The 23,510-nt window shown below is 41.9% G+C and overlaps 1 protein-coding gene across 6 annotated transcripts in view; it reads left to right on the top strand.

Annotated features, from left to right (window-relative positions):
* Positions 1-7,578: 7,578 nt before the first annotated feature.
* UBE2W (ubiquitin conjugating enzyme E2 W) overlaps positions 7,579-23,510 on the top strand; it is a 38,961-nt gene continuing 23,029 nt past the window's right edge. Inside the window, exons 1-2 of one of the 6 annotated variants that reach the window (XM_065585777.1) lie at positions 8,048-8,153; positions 16,556-16,685. Coding sequence is in view for 4 of the 6 variants with exons in the window: in XM_065585774.1 (XP_065441846.1) it covers positions 8,535-8,654 (120 nt within the window). In the remaining 2 variants the exon portion in view is untranslated. Of the gene's footprint in view, positions 8,154-8,433; positions 8,655-16,555; positions 16,686-23,510 lie in introns of those variants that run through there. The other 5 variants (XM_065585776.1, XM_024102796.3, XM_024102795.3 and 2 more) reach the window with 5 other exon arrangements.

Genomic DNA, 23,510 nt, shown 5'->3' with positions numbered 1-23,510 from the left:
TATGCGTGCAATTGATTGTTCTTTCCTAAATGGAGTACTTTGGATTTGTCCTTATTCAATTTCATCCTGTTTACTTCAGCCTATTTCTCCAGTTTATCCAGATCATTTTGAATGTTAATCCTATCCTCTAAAGCACTAGCCACCCCACCCAGCTCGGTATCCTCCACAAACTTTATAAGTGGTCTCTATGCCATTATTTATATCATTTATGAAGATATTGAACAGAACTGGACCCAGGACCACTCCCTACAGGACCCCATTTGATATGCCCTTCCAGCTTGACTGTGAAGCACTGGGAATGATTTTCCAACCATTTATGCACCCACCTTATAGCCTAGATGAAGCTACTGTATTTCCCTAGTTTGTTTATGAGAAGGTCATGTAAGACAGTATCAAAAGCCTTACTAAAATCAAGATATGCCACCCCCCTCCCCCACCCATCCACAAAGCTGCTTACCCTGTCAAAGACAGCAATTAGGTTGGTTTGACGTGATTTGTTCTTATCACCTTATCTTCTAATTGTTTGCAAATTGATTGCTTAATTATTTGCTCCATTATTTTTCTGGGTACTGAAGTTAAGCTGACTGGTCTATAATTGCCTGGGTTGTCCTTATTCCCCTTTTTATATATTGGTACTTTATTTGTCCTCTTCCAGTCCTATGGAATCTCATCTTCCATGAGTTTTTGAAGATAATTGCTAATGTCTTATCGCCTCACGTCCCAGAATACTGAAAGAGATGACTATTTCATTTATTCCATCATTCACTAACTAGCTATGGTATTTATATAGCTCCTAAAATATCTGAGCTTCTCACAATCCTTAATTGCATTTATCCTTACAACACCCCTGTGAGGTAAGGAAGTACTATTATCCTGGCTGCCTAATTCCATTCTCTTTTAAAATCCTAGCCTAGAAGCATGGCATAAATTGCACAAGAGATTACAGCATAAACTCAGGAGTATTTTTTACTTCTAGCTGTCTTTCATTTCTCATGTATTTTCATTTTATTTTTTTTCCTGTTTTGCTGGTTTGATTCCACTTCTCTTCCTATTTTGCTGGAGAGATGCAGGTACAGTGGGTGGTTTTATGTAGGTGAAGTCAGTTCCTGAGAAATTCCTAATGCATTGCACAGGTCAATATCCTTCTTTAAATTACCAGACTGGTCAAATGGGAAACAAACACAATTCCTTTGTGAAGTATACAGACCTCCTCATGTGTGAGATGTGGCTTCCTGGCACTGCAGATTAGGGTTGCTAGGCCACTGGACTAACAAAGGGAGATTAATGTGACTGTACAAGTAACTTCTGTGGGATAAGTAGATAAGAGGTGAAGGTGGAGGAGGCAGGACAAAAGAAAACAAGGTGCAACATGACCAGAGTGGCAGAATTTGCAAGGAATCGCAGTAAGATGCAGTTTAGTATCTGAAATATTCAAGACATTAGTAATACTTTTATAAAATTAACCTTTTACTTCTCTCTTGCAAAAACTTTATAGGTGATAATGGGGGATGGAAAGTGGTGGAATAAAACTGGTCTGGACCCAACCCAACAAAGGTGCTTGTGATTCTGTGCATTTCCTCTCAAATTCTAATATAAATACTTTTAATATTCACTAAAATCAGAAATTAATGCTTAGTAAACTTGTTTTATATTTTATTTTTAATCTTTATTTACTGCTTATTCACATAAAAACAAACAATATGCTCATCATGAGAGAAAAAAACTATGTTAAATAATGGAAAAAATTGTATGCAAATAGCCATTTGAATTCAAAAGCAAATTTTGATTTGACTATATTTGTAACCAGCGGTAGGCAACCTATGGCACGTGAGCTGATTTTCAGTGGCACTCACACTGCCCAGGTCCTGGTCACTGGTCGGGGGTGTGTGTGTGTGTCACAGAGTCCCTGGGTGATGCTCTGGGACTGCTCCCCACAAAGCCAGTCAGAACTTTGGGGAGCCTTCTCTTCCTCGGAGCAGACCGTCTTCAGGGCAAGAAGCTCATACGGCTTCACCTCCTGGGTCTCTCCTGGGAGCATTCAGCATATGCCCCTCCGTGCGCTTCCCACAGCGAGTCCGCCCCGGCAGGGTCCTGGGGAAGCCAAAGGGTTCTGCACCCCCCAGTTTGCGGTCAGATGTGACTTTCAGCCAGCCAGTAAAACAGAGGTTTATTAGATGACAGGAACACGGTCTAAAACAGAGCTTGTAGGTCCAGCGAACGGGACCCCTCTGCCGGGTCCATTCTGGGGCCCAGTGAGGCAGACCCCTGTCTGCCCTCCCTTCCAGTCCCCAGCTAGCCCCAAACTCCCATCCAGCCCCTCCTTCTCTGGGCTTTGTCTCTTTCCCGGGCCAGGAGGTCACCTGATCCCTTTGTCTCCAACACCTTCAGTTGGCACCTTTGCCGAGGAGGGGCCCAGGCCATCAGTTGCTAGGAGGCAGAGTGTCGGGCATTTATGTGCACTGGCCCTTTGCTCTGCAGCAACCATACACCCTTATCCCACCACCTATATACTTAAGAACTGCATAGGGGAAACTGAGGAAAACATTAAGAACAGTCCCACTTTGTCACGGGGGGGGGGGGGGCGCTCTGCATTTTAATTTAATTTTAAATGAAGCTTCTTAAACATTTTAAAAACCTTATTTACTTTACATACAACAATAGTTTAGTTATATATTATAGACCAGGGGTCGGCAACCTTTCAGAAGTGGTGTGCCAGTAATACATTTTAACTTTTTTAGAAGGCCTCTTTCTATAAGTCTATAATATATAAGTAACCAACACATACACGAAATTCATTCTACCTGTACAAAATTTGGAGTTGGATTCTAAGAGTGAGATTGTGCACCATTGAAGTCCATGGCAAAACTGTTAACTTTGCTGGTGCAGTGTTAGACCTTAGAGGCCCAATACTGAAGCTTTATATAGGTAGAATGAATTTCATCTATTGTGTTGGTTATTTTCAGCAGCCACTTAGACCCCCCACCTTCCTATAATGGCTGGTCTTCAAGCTGCCCTTCTGCACTATTTACCCAGAGTACTAGCATCACTATACAAGCATAAATGAAGATCCACTGTCCCTCCCTTGCCCTACTCCCTGGTGTGATCTTCTGTAGGGCTGGTGTGAAGTCTCTTCTCATGGCATGCAGGCAGCCCTCCTTCCCTTGCACAATCCATAAGTAGGGCCTTGTACCAGTCCTCAGCATTGGGGTGAAATGCAAACTGAGAATTTGTGCAACTGTTTGTGAATCATATTCCAAAAGAGAATTTTTCACTGTCTAAATTAGTGAATACTTTAGAACAAAGAGTTCCATGACCTGTTCATGAACAAATTGAGAAAACTGGAATTATTTGCTGAACAAACTATTCATTGTGGTATATTTACTCAGTTCTATTGTGACCAGCCGAGAGTTCTTTCCAGTGTGTTCTACTGTTTGTTTTACTGTTGTGCCTTAGGCCTTAATCTGAGAGTGGGGCCCCATTGTGTTAGGCACTTTAAAAACCTTTCTTTAAAAGACACTATCCTGAAAATGTTTGCGATCTAGGTTACAATATCACACACAGATGAAACAAATTGGCGGAGGGGAAGTAGAGGATACAGCCACAGTATGTGTAACACTCAGATTGCCCATATTCCAATAGAATCTAATAAAAAAAGGTGCTAAAGTTTTCTTCACATAAAAATTAGAGGATTATCCAGTGCCACTGCTGAAAAAGTAGGTGGCCAAATTTGCATAAATAATACCTTTGGTAGCCATAATGCAGCTGATCCTGCTCCCGCTGAAGTCAGTGGAAGCTTTGCCATTGACTTCAGCAGGCCCAGAATCAGATTAATAGTTTCCTAAACAAGATAAATGATGATCCTTTTAGGCCTTATCTTATACACAAAGGTCCAAATTGTACCTTTTGCTTACTTTTGGTATCGATGGGGTTGTGTAGGAGTGAGGACAGAATTGGGTTAGCACTGGATATTGCATGAGTATATTTTAGTAAATAACACAGCAAAACAGTTTGGGTTGGATTAAAAACCTTCATAAGTGTAACTAAATACAGGAGAGATTTTTCATAAATTCAGGGGCATGTCAGGGCTGTGTATTTTTGCAGCTGAGCACCTATAGTAGCAAAAGACATGAAAGAGAAATTAGTAATTTTTTATTAGTATTTATAACAACTAACTCAAAGTCCTTTCAAGCTGGCCTTAATATGTACTATATATAGTAGAACATACAAAATAAAATCTAGTTTGCACTGTATGGCGTGTGCTGGAAGCCACACACACACACACACACACACATCTTTCAACCTTGACCTGGGTTTTCTGGAACAGGATTAAAAAATTCATTACAATGGTTTCAAATCAGTTTTATTCCACTAAATGCGTATGACGAAGTGGGTATTCACCCACGAAAGCTTATGCTCCAATATACCTGTTAGTCTTAAAGGTGCTTTTTAGTCCACTGTAATTATGCCCCTTTTGACTAATCAATATGCATGTTTACAGCTGAACACATGCCCATTGTCTAAACTTGATATGCTTGCTATGTGTATAACATGGCATTAAAAATGTATTTTAGGGTAAACGTTTTGGTTCATGTAAAACAACACGACTTAGTAAAACTAACTATGGTGTTCCATTTAATATTTTAACTGTGTCAAAGGGCAGTAGCAAAGTTAACCCTACATCAATCCCACCTTGAGTTGTTTACATTCACTAACTTCACTGTGACCAAGATTTCACTTGGAAATGTGATCTTGTCATTTATTTTAGCATGAAAATGCTTCTAGATTGCATCTTAAAGCCTCTTTCTCAGTCTTTTGGCAGGCTACTGGCTCCTTCCCCTTCTAGAATTTACATGTGCTGATCAGGCATTGGCCTACCTTTGCTTTCAAAACATAAATGCTTTCAGTGAAGAGAAGAGAGTCCCAACAGCTATTAGGTGATTGACTGCTATGTTCTTTTTTTTTTTTTGCAACATCCTCTTTTGAAATTAAATAATCTGTAGATGTATATACCAAATGTTTTCAGTGAATGCTACCCTTTCACGATATCTCAAAAATCTGTCCTCTTCATTAACCCATTAAACTTCAGCCCTCCCCATTCTCACTTCTTTCTTCTCCTCCCTATAGCTGTGGAGCTGAGATTTTATAGTGTCCATAGATGGGTTAAGTGGGAAAACACACAGAAGACAGCTTTCTACCCCCAAAAAGTTTACAATCCAAATGCTGGACTTGACATTAATCTAACATACAGCAGAAAGGTGAAGGAGGATACAGGTTATAGAGATAACTAGGTATTCTTTTTTGGTAGATACATCAAATATTCAAGTGGGAACACTTCATTTTGTTTTGGTGGTGCAGAAATGAGCCTTTTTTTTTTTAACCATTCCCACTTTCTCAAACTTCAGTCACACACTTTTTCAGGGTTGGACTGTGCATTTCTCCACAATCAATTTTTTAGCTTTCGCTATCAGAGTTCCACATTATGTTTTGCATGGAGGTGTGGGGAGAACACAACTGAAATAATCTGTGGAGAAAAAGAAAGACGGGTTATAGAGTTTTACAAATCTCTCTTCTCTACACACGAAGAGCGTACTCAATCATGTTCATTTGTATTTCACTATATCCTACTTTCATATATTTTATTTGTGTGTTAGAAAGGGTTTATGACCTTTGTGTTATTCCAATCCAATAAAAACATCTAAAACTGCCCACTTCCCCACCAAACAAACCTTTGAAACTTTCTGAAATCCAATGCTTTCTAATATGGAAGACAATTAATTCCTACTTTGGTAATAAGAAGAGCCTTACTAGTCCATCTAGCCCATGCCCAGTATCCTGTCTCTGCCAGTAGCCAGATGCTTCAGAGGGAATGAACAGAGCAGGCAATTATTGAGTGATCCGTCCTGTCAGCCAGTCCCATCTTCTGGCATTTGGAAGTTTAGGGACACCCGGAGCAAGGGGTTGCATTCCTGACCATCGTGGCAAATAGCCATTGATGGACCTACTCTCCATGAACTTATCTAATTATTTTTTGAACCCAGGTATACCTTTGTCCTTCACAACATCCCATAGCAACAAGTTCCACAGATTGACTATGCATTGTGTGAAGTACTTCCTTATGTTTGTTTTAAACCTGCTTATTAATTTCATTGGGTGACTCCTAGTTCTTGTGTTATGTAAAGGGGTAAATAACACTTCCCTATTCACTTTCCCCTATCTTCATGATTTTATAGACCTCAATCATATCCCCCTCTTAGTTGTCTCTTTTAAGATGAACAGCCCCAATTTTTTTAATCTCTCCTTGTATGGAAGATATTCCATGCCCCTAATTATTCTCATTGCCCTTTGCTGTACTTTTCCAAATTCTAATATATCTTTTTTGAGAGGGGGCGACCAGAACCACACGCCATATTCCAGGTACTGCCCAGTCACCCAGTTTAGTGGGATCCCTTTGTAAGTCTTGCAGTCAGCTTTGGACTCAACTATCTTGAGAGATTTATTAAGATGGCAACTTCTGGTAATAGGACCAGTTCCAATCACTGAATGGACAATCCAACACACCACATGTGGTTTTTTTTAAATAAAATACTTGCACAATTAAAAGGGGGGTGTTTGTGCATGTACACGTAAAAGATTTATGTTTCAAGTGCACCACTCAAAAAATGTCTGGCCATATGTACTAAAAATCTTTGAATGCAGCTACATGATCCGCAATACATAGGACAAAAGGAACCCAGGACTTAGTGGTCTACAGACCACTAGATGATGACACAGCAGATTTTCTAGAGTAGCTAATGGGATGAGCTGCCCAGCATCATACTAGAAACTTTCCAGTTTATTTGTTTGTGGTGACACAAGCCTCTGGAAATCATGCGATCTCACGGGTGATCTGCCAGCCACATTCATGCACTCACCCAGACACATACTACACCTGACCTGCAGCCTGGGAGGGGACACTGGGGGAATAACTAGTATTAGAGGCAGGACTGTAGCCCTATCTATTATGAAGGTTGCCCCACACGTCACTCGTTTTCAGTTGCATATAACTTTACCAAAATGTAACCCTTTGGGCTGAAGTTTTCCAGCCAACTGTTTCCCTTCCACTTGAAGCCTTCTGGACTATTTCAGCTATTTCTGAGAACATGAAAGAAAAATACATTGTTCTACCATTTTAAACAAAAATGCAGATGCCCTGTTCTTTGAGAAGCTCTAGCACCCATGTGCTTTGGAGCCAGGGGATGAATATTTAGTGGGGACATGACCTTCATCTCAGGGTTGCGATGTGTGCTGCCTCCAGGAAAATCTACCCACCTTTAGCAGTTATAATTTAATTATTTAAAACATCACAATTTGCACATGCTCGGTAGAGACCAGCTAGAGTTTTCGAGAAATGGACAATGACTAAATGCTCATGTGACCTTGCTGCAGCTTTCCCTGCAGTCAGTTGAGGCGGGAGTACGTGTGTATATCCAATGCCAACCTTCCAGGATTGTCCTGGAGTCTCCAGGAATTAAAGATTAATCCTTAATTCAAGATTACATCGTGTGAAAAAACCTCCAGGAACACGACTAACCAAAATTGGCAACCCTCAATCCTGCTCAACCCCCCCGCATGGAGCAGCCGCTGGGGCGAACAGAACTGGAGAGCGGTGGCGAGCTCCTGCTCCCAGAGGCCCCGCATCCAGGCGGGCCCAGGGTCTCTCCTGCTGCCGAGCACCCCGCCCAGGCGCTGCGGGGAGGCTCCCCCAGAGGCGCAGCGCCCAACGCCCCATCACCCGCCCGCCCCTTCCCCGGCTCAGGGCGCGCTACTGCTCCGCTGGCTCCAGTCCAGCCACCAAGCGCGTCCCAGACGGAGCCGGTGGGCACGGGGTGGCCCAGGCCCTGCGCCGCGCACAGGCCGCCTCGCCACGATTCCTATTTCCGCCCCGTCCGCACCCGTCGCCTCGCTGTGATGTGACACCCTGGCGGGGCGGGGCGGGGCCGGTACCTACCGCAGCCCCGGCCTCTGGCCGCTTGGCGCATGCGTCCTCCTGCTTTCAGCTTGTGGCCCCACGTGACCTGGCGGGAGGGGGGCGGGACGCCGCTGCGTCTCTCTCTTCGGGTCCCCGCCGGCGGCGCAGAAGGGAGGGGGGCGGATCCATCATGGCGTCCATGCAGGTGAGGAGCTTGCGGTGGAGCCGGGGAGGAGGGTCGCCGGGCGGGACGCTGGAGTGGGGAGAGCGGCGCTTCCGGGTGACCGGAGCAGCCCCTGGCGGGAGGGGAAGTTCGAGGCAGCTGGGCGGGGGAAGCTGAGGGAGGGGCGGCGGTTGGTGGGGAGGCTCTGGGGTGTCCGTGGATACGGGGGGGAAGCTTCTCAGGAAGGGGGTATGGGACGGTCTCTCTCCCCGGGGCGTGGGGGGCACTATAACCCTCCCCCCCCACACACACACAATGTGTGAGGGATGTGGTAGATACCCCGCCCGCGGGGGAGTGTGTGTGGTGGGGGGGGGCGGGTTCTCGTAGAGAGACACCCCCCTCCATAGTCTGTGAGGAAGAGGTATGGTGGAGAAGACCTCCAGCTCTCCTGGGGAGTGTGTGAAGATGGGGAAGAGATTCTCTGAGTGTGTAAGGAATGGAGGATGTGATAGAGACAACCCCCCTCCTGTCCACTGGGTGCATGTAAGGATCATACGGGGTACTGCAGAGAGACTTCCAAAGTCTTCCTAAGGGAGTTTATGAAGAGGGGGAGGGCATGGTAGCCTGAGGTTGGGGTGGGTCTCACGAAAAGACAGCCTTGACACCAGGAGTCGGTGGCGGGTGAGGAGGGGAGTCTTCCCAATTAGAGAGAACAGCAGGCTGCCTGTTCGGGCCGGGCTGGGCTGCAGTGGGTATAATATGAAATGTCCTGCTGTTGTGACAGGTTTCTACCAGAATTTTTTTTCTCTCTACCTTTTGTGGAGAAGTATTTAGATGGTGGCAGTCGAAACAGCTGTGGAGGTTTAGATTACTTTCTCTGGGCAACAAACTAAATTTGAAGGCAGAAGTGTCGACATTTACAGTGTCAGGACAGGGTTATGAAATGTTCTGAGAAGCAAGACAAGTGATAATTCAGTTCCGTGACTGTTCATGTTTATGTCACTCATAAAAAAAGTGGTGCCTTTTTTCTTAACAAATTTTCACATCTCTTTTATCTCTAAAAAATTAATACTTCTTTTGCCTTTTCTCTTTCCTTTCTGGAGCAGTGTCCTCTGCCCAATTTCTTATCTTTTCCCTTTTGTTTTTCACTCTTACCTTCCGAGCCAGTGGACTTCAAAGTGAAACAAACTAATTCAGTGGCCCAAAAACAAAACAAAACGGTTACCATGAGTTAAGATTGCTTGGTGGTATGTCAAACTTAGACATCTGAAAACCAGGAAATGCAGTTAGGGCTGCCCATGCAATCTGGCACCCTCCTCACTATTGTACCTGGGCCTCACCATTGCAAGCAGGGAATGCCTCTCTCTGAAAACTCTGTTCCCCGGTGTACAAACATTTCTATTTCTGTTACTCCTTCCCCTCTTATAACTCGACTCATCCAGTGCCTGGAGCAAAGTACAACTGTGTTACAATGGAATAGCATTAGGGTACTTTGGTGGAGTTGGCAGGGTATTGTAAGCCCCCTACTCTTTTGATGCCCCTGCCATAACCCCTTTCCTCTCACTGCAGCCCCAAACTCTTCTCCCTATTCCTTCACTCTTTTGCCCCCTTCCTTCCCAAAAGCATTCAGGTCTAATATTTTTCTCCCAAAGACTTTGATTATGTTCATCCCCAAATTGCTACAATTTGAGAGTTATAGATGGTAATCTCTTAGCCACATAGCCCCAAAGTCCTTTTATCTTAGAGTGGGGCTTGTGATTAATTTATCCTTATTATGTTAATTGAAGGGTGAGCTCCCAGCAGTCAAGAGGGCTGTGATTCAACCAGTCATGTGTATCGTTCAATTTAATAGCACAAGGCACTAGAAGGAAACAGGTTTTTTGTTTGGGTTTTTTTTTTGGGGGGTGGTGGTGGTGCAGGGGAGCTGCCACTTGGGAACCCCTTGGAGTAATCTGACTAAGTTTGGATCATTAATGTTACCCTGCACAATAAGACACACCGAATTTCAAGGCATTCTCATTCTCCATTTGGAATGTAGAGTACCGTACTTACAAGAATTAGAATTTTACAGCATATAAAATGGCAGGAGTAGAAATCCTCTAGCTGTTTTTCTGTATTGGTGCATGCACAGTGTAAAAATAGACACTTTCTTAACTACTGTTCTCAAATTGGGTACCCCCCAAAATTTAGTGAGTTCCATGCACTACCTTGGGTAAAATTTGACAGGTTGAGACCATATTGACCTATAGCTCAGTAATAGTTTGATCTCTAGTGCTGGGCAAAAAAACAACAACCCAGAAACTTTTTCTAAAATAGCTATTTTGGGGGGGACTGATATCTCTGGAACTCCTGGATCAAATGACTCCAAATTTGGGTCACTAACCCTTCACCCTCCAGAGAGAGAGAGAATTTCAAAAGTTCCAACTAAGCATGTTGTTTTTAGAGGACCTAGAAACATTGACTTTTAAACAGATGTCATAAGATAACCTTAACTATAGTGGTGCTTCTATACTACTGCTCAGACAGCCCATAGAGAAGATGTACCAACTGGAACAAAACACACATGGCTGTGCTGATACCCAGCTTCGGGGTTTATGACTAGGAGTAATATGAGCAGCTGGTGTATTGTTAACTGTATTTGTGTTATGTTGCATATGAAAATGATCAAGGAGGGCACAACCCCCTACAAAACAGCCACTAATTATAACCTATCAGTAATGTAGTCACACACACACCTCTGCCAGTGTACTAGACAACCCGGCTCCACTATAATGGGAAGTCTGGAACACTAATTGAAATAGATGTGGTATGTCCGTACAAGAGAAGGTGCAGGGCACAGTACTACACAAGGGGCAGTGGGACAAATGGAGCAACGACGCATTCCACCTTGATGCCTGGCCTTATCAAAAAGTGTGTTGCCATATGTCCTATGCTTTTCCAGGGATACCTGGGCAGGAGGATCCCAAAAGACAAAAAAAAAAGGGGGTGGAGTGTTAGGATATAGATATTCACACCTGTCTGCAAAAGCCTATGCTTTAAGAATTTAGGTATATTCTTCTACCTAAGAGGGGGAGGGATAGCTCAGTGGTTTGAGCATTGGCCTGCTAAACCCAGGGTTGTGAGTTCAATCCTTGAGGGGGCCACTTAGGGATCTGGGGCAAAATCAGTACTTGGTCCTGCTTGTGAAGGCAGGGGGCTGGACTTGATGACCTTTCAAGGTCCCTTCCAGTTCCAGGAGATGGGATATCTCCATTACCACTGAGCTAGTTATCTAGGTACAAAACAAGAATCAAAATCAGTCTGCCTGTGTATAGGACTTCTCTCACTATAATAGTCTAAGGCCTTGTTCTTAGGCTAAGGCCTTTGGCTAAGCAGAAGAGGAAGCCATAAGCTGGGAACCGTATGGTCACATCCTTACATTCCAAACTAGTCGCATTGAAATAAAGTGCTATTGGGCTGTTAGGCATTATCAGGACAGAATTGTATTCCTATCATCACCAGATAAAGATGATTAAAGAAAACTTAGTTTGATAGCATCCTGTCTGGCAAGAACTCACTTATCAATAGTTGGGGTGTAAAATCCTCATTTCTTTGTTGTTCTGTCACTGTAGGCTCCATTTTCCTATTGTTTCTCTGTATAATCTGTGTCTGGTTCTGTGATTTTTTTTCTGTCTGCTGTATAATTAATTTTGTTGAGTGTAAACCAATTAAGGTGGTGGGATATAATTGGTTAAATCATGTTAACAATATGTTAGGATTGGTTAGTTAAATTTCAGTAAAATAATTGGTTAAGGTATAGCTAAGCAGAACTCAAGTTTTACTATATAGTCTGCAGTCAATCAGAAAGTAAGAGGGGAATGGGAACAGGGTCACAGGCTAGGCTCTGTGGCATCAGAGCTGGGAAGGGGGACACTGAGGAAGGAAATTGGAATCATTGCTTGCTGGAAGTTCACCCCAATACACATCGAATTGTTTGCACCTTAGGACTTTGGGTATTGTTGCTCTCTGTTCAAGCGAGAAGGACCAGGGAAGTGAGAGGGTGAAGAAATAAGCTCTCTAATAGTATGAATAAGTGCAAAAATAATAATTATAATAGACTAGGAAATTCTGTAAGTGAAATGTATTAGATTCTGGAATGGTCTCCCGAGAAAGTAATGAAAGTCCAGGTTTATGAGTCATTTAAAACAAGATTGAATAAAGCACTTGAGAACATACAGTACCAGACAATCCCGATGTAGCAGGAGGATGGGCTAATAGATCTTTTGTCTCCATTTTCTGTAAGAATCTGTATGCCAGATTATTTTTGCAGTTTGGTCTTTATTTAACATTCAGAATTCTTTATGCAGCTTAGTTTTGACTAATTATAAATTATGTCCCCAAAAGTTTCTATGGGGGGGAAAAAAAACCTTCTGTAAATATGTATAAAAACTATGTGGAAGAGACTGTTGTGAAGCTTTAAGGAGATACAACCTGGGCTGTTCCTGTGTTTGCCACTAGTCTGTGTTGTGAAATAAGCTGTACAAGAGCACACCTGTTTTTCAGTTTGTCTATCTGTAAAAGGAAGATGACTGCCACCTTTGTAAAGCACTTTGAGATCCACAGATGCAAAGTGCTGTCTAGTATTAAAAATAATGTTTTAGCTAGTGTCTGTTTCTTGGAAAATATGGCAGTGGGAAAGTCTAATTTAGTGCTTGTTTTTGTGTTATAGATGTTAATCTCGAGTGTATCTGTTAGATAGTGTCTAAGGGACCCCTTATTTCCCTAGGCCTTTTGATCAGGGAGCTAGTGAAGCATTGTTTTTGTTTCCATCTTACTAATTATGTAGCCTTTTAAAACACATTTTTATAGCACATTTTTGTAACATTTTCTTGAAGTTGAGAGATTCTGTTCAGCTATTTAATGAGATCTGTAAAATGGAAGAGAAGCTTTTGATTTAGAGTGAATGTTAAACAATTAAGAATAGTGGAGATCTTTAAACTGGCTACAATACTTTGTGTTTTGTTGATATCTGTTTAACTTTAATGACTAATATATTGGCTAGAGGAATCTTTGTTAAAGATTGAACAACCCAGTTACTCCAATTAAAGTGTGAAAGCTGACAATATAGATTTTGAGGCCCTCAATATCTGCAGCAAACAAGGGAAGATCAGAATTGTTATTCCTCATTCCTTCTGAGGTACAAAACAAACAGGAGAAAAACCTTTAAACAAAACCAGAAATCCTCCCACAAACCTTTTAGGTCACTTTAATGATGAAGATGCTCTAGCAAGTTTTTAAAAAAAAAAAATCCTTTTTAGGTCATCTTTAAAACTAGACTGGAACAAGTATGTGAAAATAGGTTATGTGACATTTTCGATCTCCTGTGTCTGATTCTAAAAATCACATTAAGAATTAAATATAGTTCTCGCTGCAATAGGTTGTCCACTATTTTTATTTGGAAGCTGATTATCAGGGGACTTGTTTAAATTTTAAAACCACTCTGATCCACAAACTTATTGAGGTTTTATTTGGTTATAGTAATATCTTGATGTAGTTGCTGTTGAACATAATATAACAATGTAATAGACATTCCTTATTCATAGAAATGATCCTACATTTCATTATACTACATCAGTGGTCCCAAACTTTGGGCATGCTCTCCTAGAGGGGTGTGGAAGAACAGTTGAGGGGGTGTGCAGCAGGGCCCAGGTCAGCCCCCATGGGGCCCTGGGGAGGAAGCGCCACCCAGCTCCACTCCGCCCCCAACCACAGCTCTCCTCTGCCCCGTTTGAAATTATTTGAATATGAAGTTATTTGAAAGTTATGAATGTCTTAAAGCAAGTGGATAGTGTGGATTTGCTTATGAAGTCTGAACTATATTGGCTACTGTTGCGGCTTCCACTATTTACAGAGGTTAAACTCATGAGTAAGAACAGAAGAATGCCCATACTGGGTCAGAACAGTGGTTCATCTAGCCCAATATCCTGCCTTCTGAGTGTGGCTGGTGCCAGATGCTTGAGGGAGTAAATAGAGCAGGGAAATTTATCAAATGATACATCACCTATTGTCCAGGCCCAGCTTCTAGCAATCAGAGGTTTAGGGACACCCATAATATGGGGTTGAGTCACTGACCATCTTTGCTAATAGCCATTGATGGACCTATCTTCCATTGACTTATCTAATTTTTTTTTAACCCAGTTATACTTCTGGCCTTACAATGTCGCCTGACAATGAGTTTCACAGGTTGATTGTGTGTTGTGGGAAGAAATACTTCCTTTTGTTTGTTTTAAACCTGCTGCCTATTATTTTCATTTGGTGACGTCTAGTTCTTGTATTATGAGATAGAGTAAATATCACTTTCTTCTTCATGATTTTTTAGACTTCTCTCTCTCTCTCTCTCTCTCTCTCTCTCTCTCACACACACACACACACACACACACACACACACCTCCCTCTCTCTCTCTTTTCTTAGATGAACAGTACCACCGTTTGTTAATCCTATAGAGGCTGTTCCATACCCCTACTAATTTTTGTGGCCCTCCTTTTTCCTATTCTAATGTGACCAGAACTGCACTCAGTATTCAAGGTGTGGGCATACTATGGATTTATATTATGATATTTTCTGTCTTATTATCTATCCTTTTCCTGATGGTTCCTAACATTCTGTTTGCTTTTTGGACTGCTGCTGCTTATTGAGCAGATGTTGACATCTCCCAGATGTAAATAATGTAAAAATACACCTAAATTTATTAACTATAATATAGTTTTGTCTTGAGGATTTGGTGATGCATACAAACCATGCACACTTTATAAAATCCCTGGATAAAATTGGTGGTAGCTTTCCCCTTGTTTAAAGACTTGTAACTCAGACAGTCCTTATGCACTGAAATTTTTAGCATTAATTTGCCATTGACAGCCAGCACTTATTCTAAATATTTTGAAACAATTAAGTACCTTGTTAAATTAGATTAATACTTGAAAATGTAATTTCTTCTAAATTTTAGCAAAATGCCTAAAACTTCATTGCACAAACAAAATCACATAGCATTACATTAAAAGATTTGAAATATAGATGTATTTTTACATTGGCTCATGTGTGAGGCAGTTTTTGAGGCAAAAATAAAATCCTGATTATACAAATACCATACTGAAGGCCTACGATCCAATCAGTCAAGCTCTGTGTGTCGTGAATTATGTTAGCTCTGTATTTGCTGAGGTTTGATATCTACATATACAAATGACCTGTACCTAACTCATGAAAGTGTATTAATCACATGAAAAGAACAAAGGCTAGTATGGTATTAAAGCATATAGCTCAGACGTGGTTCCATATATACCTCTGTGCGCACAGTTAAAATGTCATCTCAGAATTCAAGTTTGTGTGAAAAGAGATGATAAAGGGAAACTGGGATTATGGCAGTGATATAATCAGTGGATCAGTACAGTGACTGTTCCAAATTTAAGATGTCCACAGCCAGTGTTTATAAATTTAGAAAAAGGTTTTGATCTCATTATAACAAATCTTACAATATATTGGAATGATACTTAAATCCAATTTAACTATTTTTTGTTTGGTCAGGGAAAGGTTTAGTGTCAGATCTTTTCTCAGTAGAACTGCTAGATTATTCCTTGATAATCCTTCAATTTCATTGGCATAATCTTTGCATCATTTTTATTTCGTGATTTGGAAATAAATTTTTGATACAAATATCAAAACTAAAATGACTACTTTTGGAAAGGAAGTCATCTTAAAATATAGCTCATTAAATTTTTACAGCTTGATAATAATTTTATTTTAGCGTTAATACCAATAAAACTCCACCAAAACAAAAACAAGAGGCTAGGTTTTTATAGAATGTACACCAAAAATTACAACTTTCTATGGTGTTGAAAATTGTGGAGGGGGGATAGTGGACATTCTGTGTGCATTGGAAGCTCATTCTTGGATTTTGGAGCTTCATATGGGGCCTGTTTTCAAAATATTTTAAAGAAAAGCTTTTTTAATATAAGTTCCTAAAAAAGAAATAGAGATCTTCACAGCCAGTCCCAAGGTACAGTTAACTACAAAAAAAAAAACCCTATCATAACTTAATATGATAAACATTTATTTAATGTTTCCTTCAGAGAGACTATTGAAGACACACTGAAAACCAGGAAATGCCCTACTTCTCCCCTTCTCTTAATCTGAGACTGCTAGTAATACAGTGTTTCGGTGTACACCAACAGAAAGTTAACACGTTTTTTGGTTCTGCGGTCTACGTGGGAACTGTTAGTTTCTAATGCAATAAGATTGAGTGATGCAAGTTTCCTATTAAAACAGCTATGAGTGGGAAGTTAAAATGCCTTTTCCTGTTTATCCATATGATGGTTATAATCTAAAAACTGCCTAACTTCTGATTTACTAATCTTTTAGATGTATGCAAATTTAATAATCATATGAACTAATCAAACTTGATTGTCTCTAGCATCCAAACGTGCAATAGTTAAGAACATAAGAACAGCCATACTGGGTCAGACCAAAGGTCCATCTAGCCCAGTATCCTGTCTTCCAAGAATGGCCAATGCCAGGTGCTTCAGAGGGAATGAACAGAACAGGTAATCATCAAGTAATCTATCCCCTATCGCCCATTCCCAGCTTCTGGCAAACAGAGGCTAGGGACACCATTCCTGCCCATCCTGGCTAATAGCCATTGGTGGACCTATCCTCCATGAACTTTAGTTCTTTTTTTAACCCTGTTATACTGTTGGCCTTCACAACATCCTTTGACAAAGAGTTCCACCGGTTGACTGTATGTTGAATGAAGAAATACTTCCTTTTGTTTGTCTTAAACCTGCTGCCTATTAATTTCATTTGGTGACCCATAGTTCTTGTATTATGAGAAGGAGTAAATACCACTTCCTTATTTACTTTCACTACACCAGTCCTGGTTTTATAGACCTCTATCATATCCCCCTTAGTCCTCTCATTTCCAAGCTGAAAAGTCCTAGTCTTATTAATCTCTCCTCATATGGAAGCTGTTCCATACCCCTAATCATTTTTGTTGTTCTTTACTGTAACTTTTCTAATCTGAGAGAACTTTTTTGAGATGGGGCGACCACATCTGCATGCAGTATACAAGATGTGGGCATACCATGGATTTATATAGAGACAATATTGTTACCTGCTTAGGACTTGATTCTGCCTTCATTATGCACCTCAAAGATCTCTTGAAATCAGTGAAAGGTTAGGGTGTGCAAGAAATGCAGGCTCAGATGACTGATGTGTGCAGGTTCTTAATTTTCCTTTCTTTGAGATGGATATTTATGCACATTTATGGTTTTCTAACGCTTTCCATTATAAGCATGAGTTCAGTTGCTTGTAACTTTACTAAACTTGAACCATTGTGGCTGAAATTTTACATGCTTGTTTTCTGCTTAAGACTGAATATTTTTAGGTTTTAGGAAGAATGATTCAGCCTTTTTGGAGAATGATATGAGGGGGAAAATAGGCAGTTTTACCAGATAAGGGGGGAAAAATAATCCAGCTGCTACTTTGAAGAGTTCTAGCAGCCGGTTTGGAGGAAGAACTCAAAATTTGGAAGTGGGATAGTCCTGCAATTGGAAGGTTGCATTTCTAAATCCCATCCAGTTTCGGTTACAATCACTACAAATTAAGTTGTTATTTTTATGTGCTCAGTAGAGTTCCTTGCAGCTAAAATCTGTGAGCATGCTCTTGAACCCCGTGCAGAGCCATCAGGAGTTTTCTAGTCTCAGCACTTCCACTGACTTCCTGTTAATTCTGTGCATTTCCCAGCCTTTATTGTTTGAGAGAGGCCGTATGCCCTTGGCAGGTAAGGAACGGATCATTTCCCCCCTTTATAGGCAGGGTAACTGAGAGATAGCTGTGCCAGAAGTGACTTGTGTTAGGAATAGAACCCAGACCTCTAATATGGGAGATCCATGTCTCATCTGCTTAGCCATACTCACTTTTGGAACAAATCTGTCAGATCAGTGTGCTTAGGTGTGCTCTCTTTAACCATTAACCCACACTTCCATCCAGAGCGAGAAATAGAATCCAACAATCCTGATTCCCAACATTCCTTCGCTAGTGCTTATACAATTATTTTCTGACCACAAAATGTAGGCTGTCTTTTCTAGTGTCTGGTTCTCATGGAGGATAATGGCAATCTACTTCTGCTACAGCCTTCTCCTTTAGCTGAAGTGTAATGGTATATTCTGTGAATCTAAAGGTCCTGACTTCCAATCCTCTGGGTTGCCCCTGTGGTGGTTCATATGGTTCTTTATGATGGAATTTCTGTTTTTTCAGTTTGCTTTTCAGAAATATGTAGGAAACGACATACAAAAAAAACCCTACATTAAAAGAATGTTAAGGTTGCAAAGTTTACTCTCCATTAAGGAAATGGCAGAATTAAGGTTGCCTGTATAACCTTAATGCTGCCCTGTTGTGCATTAAAATAGTCTTTAATTAAATGGTGCCATGTTATTTATTCTACAGACCCTTGCCTCATTAAGTACCACAGGATGGACAGTGAATGAGATAGAGTTGCAAGAAGAGAAAACACAATAATGTTCTTTAATGGAATGGGACGTAGGAGAGCTGTCAAGGCTGCTTCCTCACTCTGAACTTTAGGGTACAAATGTGGGGGCCTGCATGAAAACTTCTAAGCTTGACTACCAGCTTAGATCTGGTCCGCTGCCACCATCCCAAAGCTAATTCCCTTCCCTGGGTAGCCTTGAGAGACTCTTTACCAATTCCCTGGTGAATACAGATCCAAACCCCTTGGATCTTAAAACAAGGAGAAATTAACCATCCCCCCTTCTTCCTCCCACCAACTCCTGGTGGATCAAGATCCAACCCCCTTGGATCTAAAAACAAGGAAAAATCAATCAGGTTCTTAAAAAGAAGGCTTTTAATTAAAGAAAAAGGTAAACATCATCTCTGTAAAATCAGGATGGAAAATAACTTTACAGGGTAATCAAACTTAAAGAGCTCAGAGGACCCCCCTCTAGCCTTAGGTTCAAAGTACAGCAAACAGAGATAAACACTCTAGCAAAAGGTACATTTACAACTTGAGAAAACAAAGATAAACTAACACGCCTTGCCGGCTGTTTACTTACAAGTTTGAAATATGAGAGACTTGTTCAGAAAGATTTGGAGAGCCTGGATTGATGTCTGGTCCCTCTCAGTCCCAAGAGCGAACAACTTCCCAAACAAAGAGCACAAACAAAAGCCTTCCCTCCCCCCCCAGATTTGAAAGTATCTTGTCCCCTTATTGGTCCTTTGGGTCAGGTGTCAGCCAGGTTACCTGAGCTTCTTAACCCTTTACAGGGAAAAGGATTTTGGAGTCTCTGGCCAGGAGGGATTTTATAGTACTGTACACAGGAGAGCTGTTACCCTTCCCTTTATAGTTATGACAAGAGCTGTGTTCCATTTCTAGCTCTGGCACAGACTTCCTATATGATGTGGCCAAGTCAATCATAACATATTTGCAAAAGCAGACTGAATTGAGATTGCACAGGCAGCCTTAATTTTGGCACTTAACTTTTGAGTGCTTAACTTTACAACCATAATATATATTTGTATGTAATATATAATCTAAAAATGTAGACTACATCTGGTGTTTCAGAATTGCACATATAAAATATGCATATGTTTACATATAGAATGAGTGCATTCAGTCACTGTATTTGCAAATATCTTGAAGAAAAAAATGTCAAATGACCAGTTGTAACTGCACCTATAATTTTGTGCATGAATTTCCAAGAGTGTGGGATATGTTGTTTTTTAGATTTAGAATTGTTTTAAGACAACCAATGCTTTGGTTGTCAACTGCTATGTTCAGCTGTTATGAATGATGATGCCTGGTAAACAGGTATGAATTTTAAGCTGTCTCACTTAAAAATAATATTGCATAATAAATCTTTGACATTTGTTGCATGCTTACAGTAGCTAGAAACTGCATATCCTAAGTAGTCTGTAGAAATCTTGTCTTGAAGTAGTTCATTTGACCTACTTACCTAACCCCCAATATTTTACTGTGCTAAATAAAAACTGCTGAAAATTCAATATATTATCATGGAAAGAAATAAACATTCAGCTACTGGTTGTTTCAACTTGGGGGAGCAGGGAAAGAACAGTCTGATTTCTTCTAAATCAGTGTTTCCCAAACTTGGGATGCTGCTTGTGTAGGGAAAGCGTCTGGCGGGCCAGGCCGGTTTGTTTACCTGCCACGCCTGCAGGTTCGGCCGATTGCGGCTCCCAGTGGCCGCGGTTTGCCGCTCCAGGCCAATGAGAGCTGCGGGAAGCAGCAGCCAGTACGTCCCTCGGCCTGGAGCAGCAAACCGTGGCCAGTGGGAGCCGTGATCGGCCGGACCTGCGGACACGGCAGGTATACAAACCGGCCCGGCCCACCGGGGCTTTCCCTACACAAGCGGCGTCCTAAGTTTGGGAAACATTGTTCTAAATGTTTTCAGAAAGAAAATATAAATGGCTATATTGGTGGGCAAATTAAAAGTAAAATAACTTTGTTTCTGTTCAATTTATATGTAAAAAGAAACTTAAATGGGTTTCTGATTCTACAGTCAGGTCTTTGTTAATATTAGTGGGTCTCTTTGGGGTGGAAGCATCTGTCCACATGCGTCTGATTGCAAGCTCTAGTCTAGCTAGATAAGTTTGTCATGTTGTGTTTTATATTTTCAACTTACTTATTTACATCTGTGTACTGATCTTTCAGAACTAAATGCTGCTGTATGTTTCATAAGTGAGGTAGCATGTTGCTGTAGTGGCAGTATTCATTATTTTTGCAATTAGAATATAACTGATTATTTTAACCTTTGCGGTTTCCTTTTCCCTCTACATGTGGTTTTATATATAATGAAATGCTTCTGTGATAGTGTGTGTTTATTACAAACTGAAACGTCAGTACTGTTGGGAGTTTAGTGCCGCATCAGGTCCTTGAGACTTGATCAAAGAACGTCTAAATGAAATAGAATTGTTCATGGGTGTTGTAATACGTAGTCCTGTTTATACATAAGAATGCTCAACATATCCATGCTAGTGTAGACTTTTGCTTAGTAAAAGATATATGAAGTAGTAGTTTTAAAAGTTAAATAAATTGTATTAAGCACGTCACTCTAAAAATCCGTATTTCACATTGGTTTTGACTTTTTTTTGTCCCACATCATAGCAGATATATTTCCAGAGGATGGTTGGATGCCAGTACTACTGGGTCCGGATTCCTCTCTGGAGCTCCTAGGTACTGTTGTAATACAAATAATAAATAACATAGGTCTGCCACCTGGCAGCATAGAATACTGTTAGAATTAACTAGTCCACAAAGCTAGATGCCTCTTATTTTTAAAATCTTTCTCGTCTCCATTGTCACTAAGGGTATGTCTACACTTCGGGATTAATCTGAATTTACAGAATTCGATTTTTGGCAATCGATTGTATAAAGTCGAGTGTATGTGGCCACGCTAAGCACATTAATTCGGCGGTGTGCGTCCATGTACCGAGGCTAGCATTGACTTCCGGAGCGTTGCACTGTGGGTAGCTATCCCATAGCTATCTCATAGTTCCCGCAGTCTCCTCCGCCCATTGGAATTCTGGGTTGAGATCCCAATGCCTGATGGGGCCAAAAACATTGTTGCGGGTGGTTCTGGGTACATCCTTCCCCCTCCCTCTGAGAAAGCAATGGCAGACAACCGTTTTGCGCCTCTTTTTCTTGGGTGAACAGTGCAGACGCCATACCACGGCAAGTGTGGAGCCCGCTCAGCTCAAGACAGCAGTCATGAACATTGTAAACACCTCGCGCGTTATTGTGCAGTTTATGCTGAACCAGAACCTGCAAAACCAGGCGAGGAAGAGGTGGCTACGGCAGCACGGCGATGAGAGTGATGAGGACATGGACACAGAATTCTATCACATTGCAGACCCTGGCACTTTGGAGATCATGCTGTTAATGGGGGCAGGTTATAGCTGTCGAACGCCGATTCTGGGCCCGGGAAACAAGCACAGACTGGTGGGACCGCATAGTGTTGCAGGTGTGGGACGATTCCTAGTGGCTGCGAAACTTTCGCATGCGTAAGGGCGCTTTCATGGAACTTTGTGACTGGCCCTGAAGCGCCAGAATACCAAGATGAGAGCAGCCCTCACAGTTGAGAAGCGAGTGGCGATATCCCTATGGAAGCTTGCAACGCTAGACAGCTACCAGTCAGTTGGGAATCAATTTGGAGTGGGCAGATCTACTGTGGGGGCTGCTGTGATGCAAGTAGCCAAAGCAATCACTGAGCTGCTGGTACCAAAGGTAGTGACTCTGGGAAATGTGCAGGTCATAGTGGATGGCTTTGCTGCAATGGGATTCCCTAACTGTGGTGGGTCGATAGATGGAACCCTATCCCTATCTTGGCACCGGAGCACCAGGGTAGCCAGTACATAAACCGCAAGGGGTACTTTTCAATGGTGTCGCAAGCACTGGTGGATCACAAGGAAGTTTCACCAACATCAGCGTGGGATGGCCAGAAAGGGTTCATGATGCTCGCGTCTTCAGGAACACTACTGTTTAAACAGCTGCAGCAGGGGATTTACTTCCCAAACCAGAAGATACCCGTTGGGGATGTTGAAATGCCTATAGTTATCCTTGGGGACCCAGCCTTCCACTTAATGCCTTGGTCATGAAGTCATACACAGGCAGCCTGGACAGTAGTCAGGAGCTGTTCACCTACAGGCTGAGCAAGTGCAGAATGGTGGTAGAATGTACATTTGGATGCTTAAAGGGTCGCTGGCGCACATTACTGACTCACTCAGACCTCAGCCAAACCAATATTCCCATTGTTATTGCTGCTTGCTGTGCGCTCCACAATCTCTGTGAGAGTAATGGGGAAACTTTATGGCAGGGTGGGAGGCTGAGGCAAATCGCCTGGCCGCTGATTATGCGCAGCCAGACACCAGGGCGATTAGAAGAGCACACCAGGAAGCACTGCGCATCAGAGAAGCTTTGAAAACCAGTTTCATGACTGGCCAGGCTATGGTGTGACAGTTCTGTTTGTTGAAAACCCGTCCCCTTGATTGACTCATTCCCTGTAAGCAAACCACCCTCCCCCCTTCGATCACAGCTTGCTTTCAAAGGAAATAAAGTCACTATCATTTAAAAATCATGTATTCTTTATGAATTGATTATAAACATAGGGAGAGAACTGACAAGGTAGCCTGGGTGGTGTTTGGGAGGAGGATAGGAGGGAAGGAAAAGACCACTAAAAAAGTTCAAAATAATGAAAACTTTTGCTTGGGCTGTCCACTGGGGTGGAGTGGGAGGGTGCACGGAGCCTCCCCCCTCCCCACCCCACCACGTTTTTACACGTCTGGGTGAAGAGGCTATGGAACATGGTGAGGGGGGAGGCTCTCCCTTTTTTTTGCTGCCT

Source organism: Chrysemys picta, chromosome 2 (assembly GCF_011386835.1).
Source record: "Chrysemys picta bellii isolate R12L10 chromosome 2, ASM1138683v2, whole genome shotgun sequence".
Lineage (NCBI taxonomy): Eukaryota > Metazoa > Chordata > Testudines > Emydidae > Chrysemys > Chrysemys picta.
This window is presented reverse-complemented; position numbering and strand designations above follow the sequence as displayed.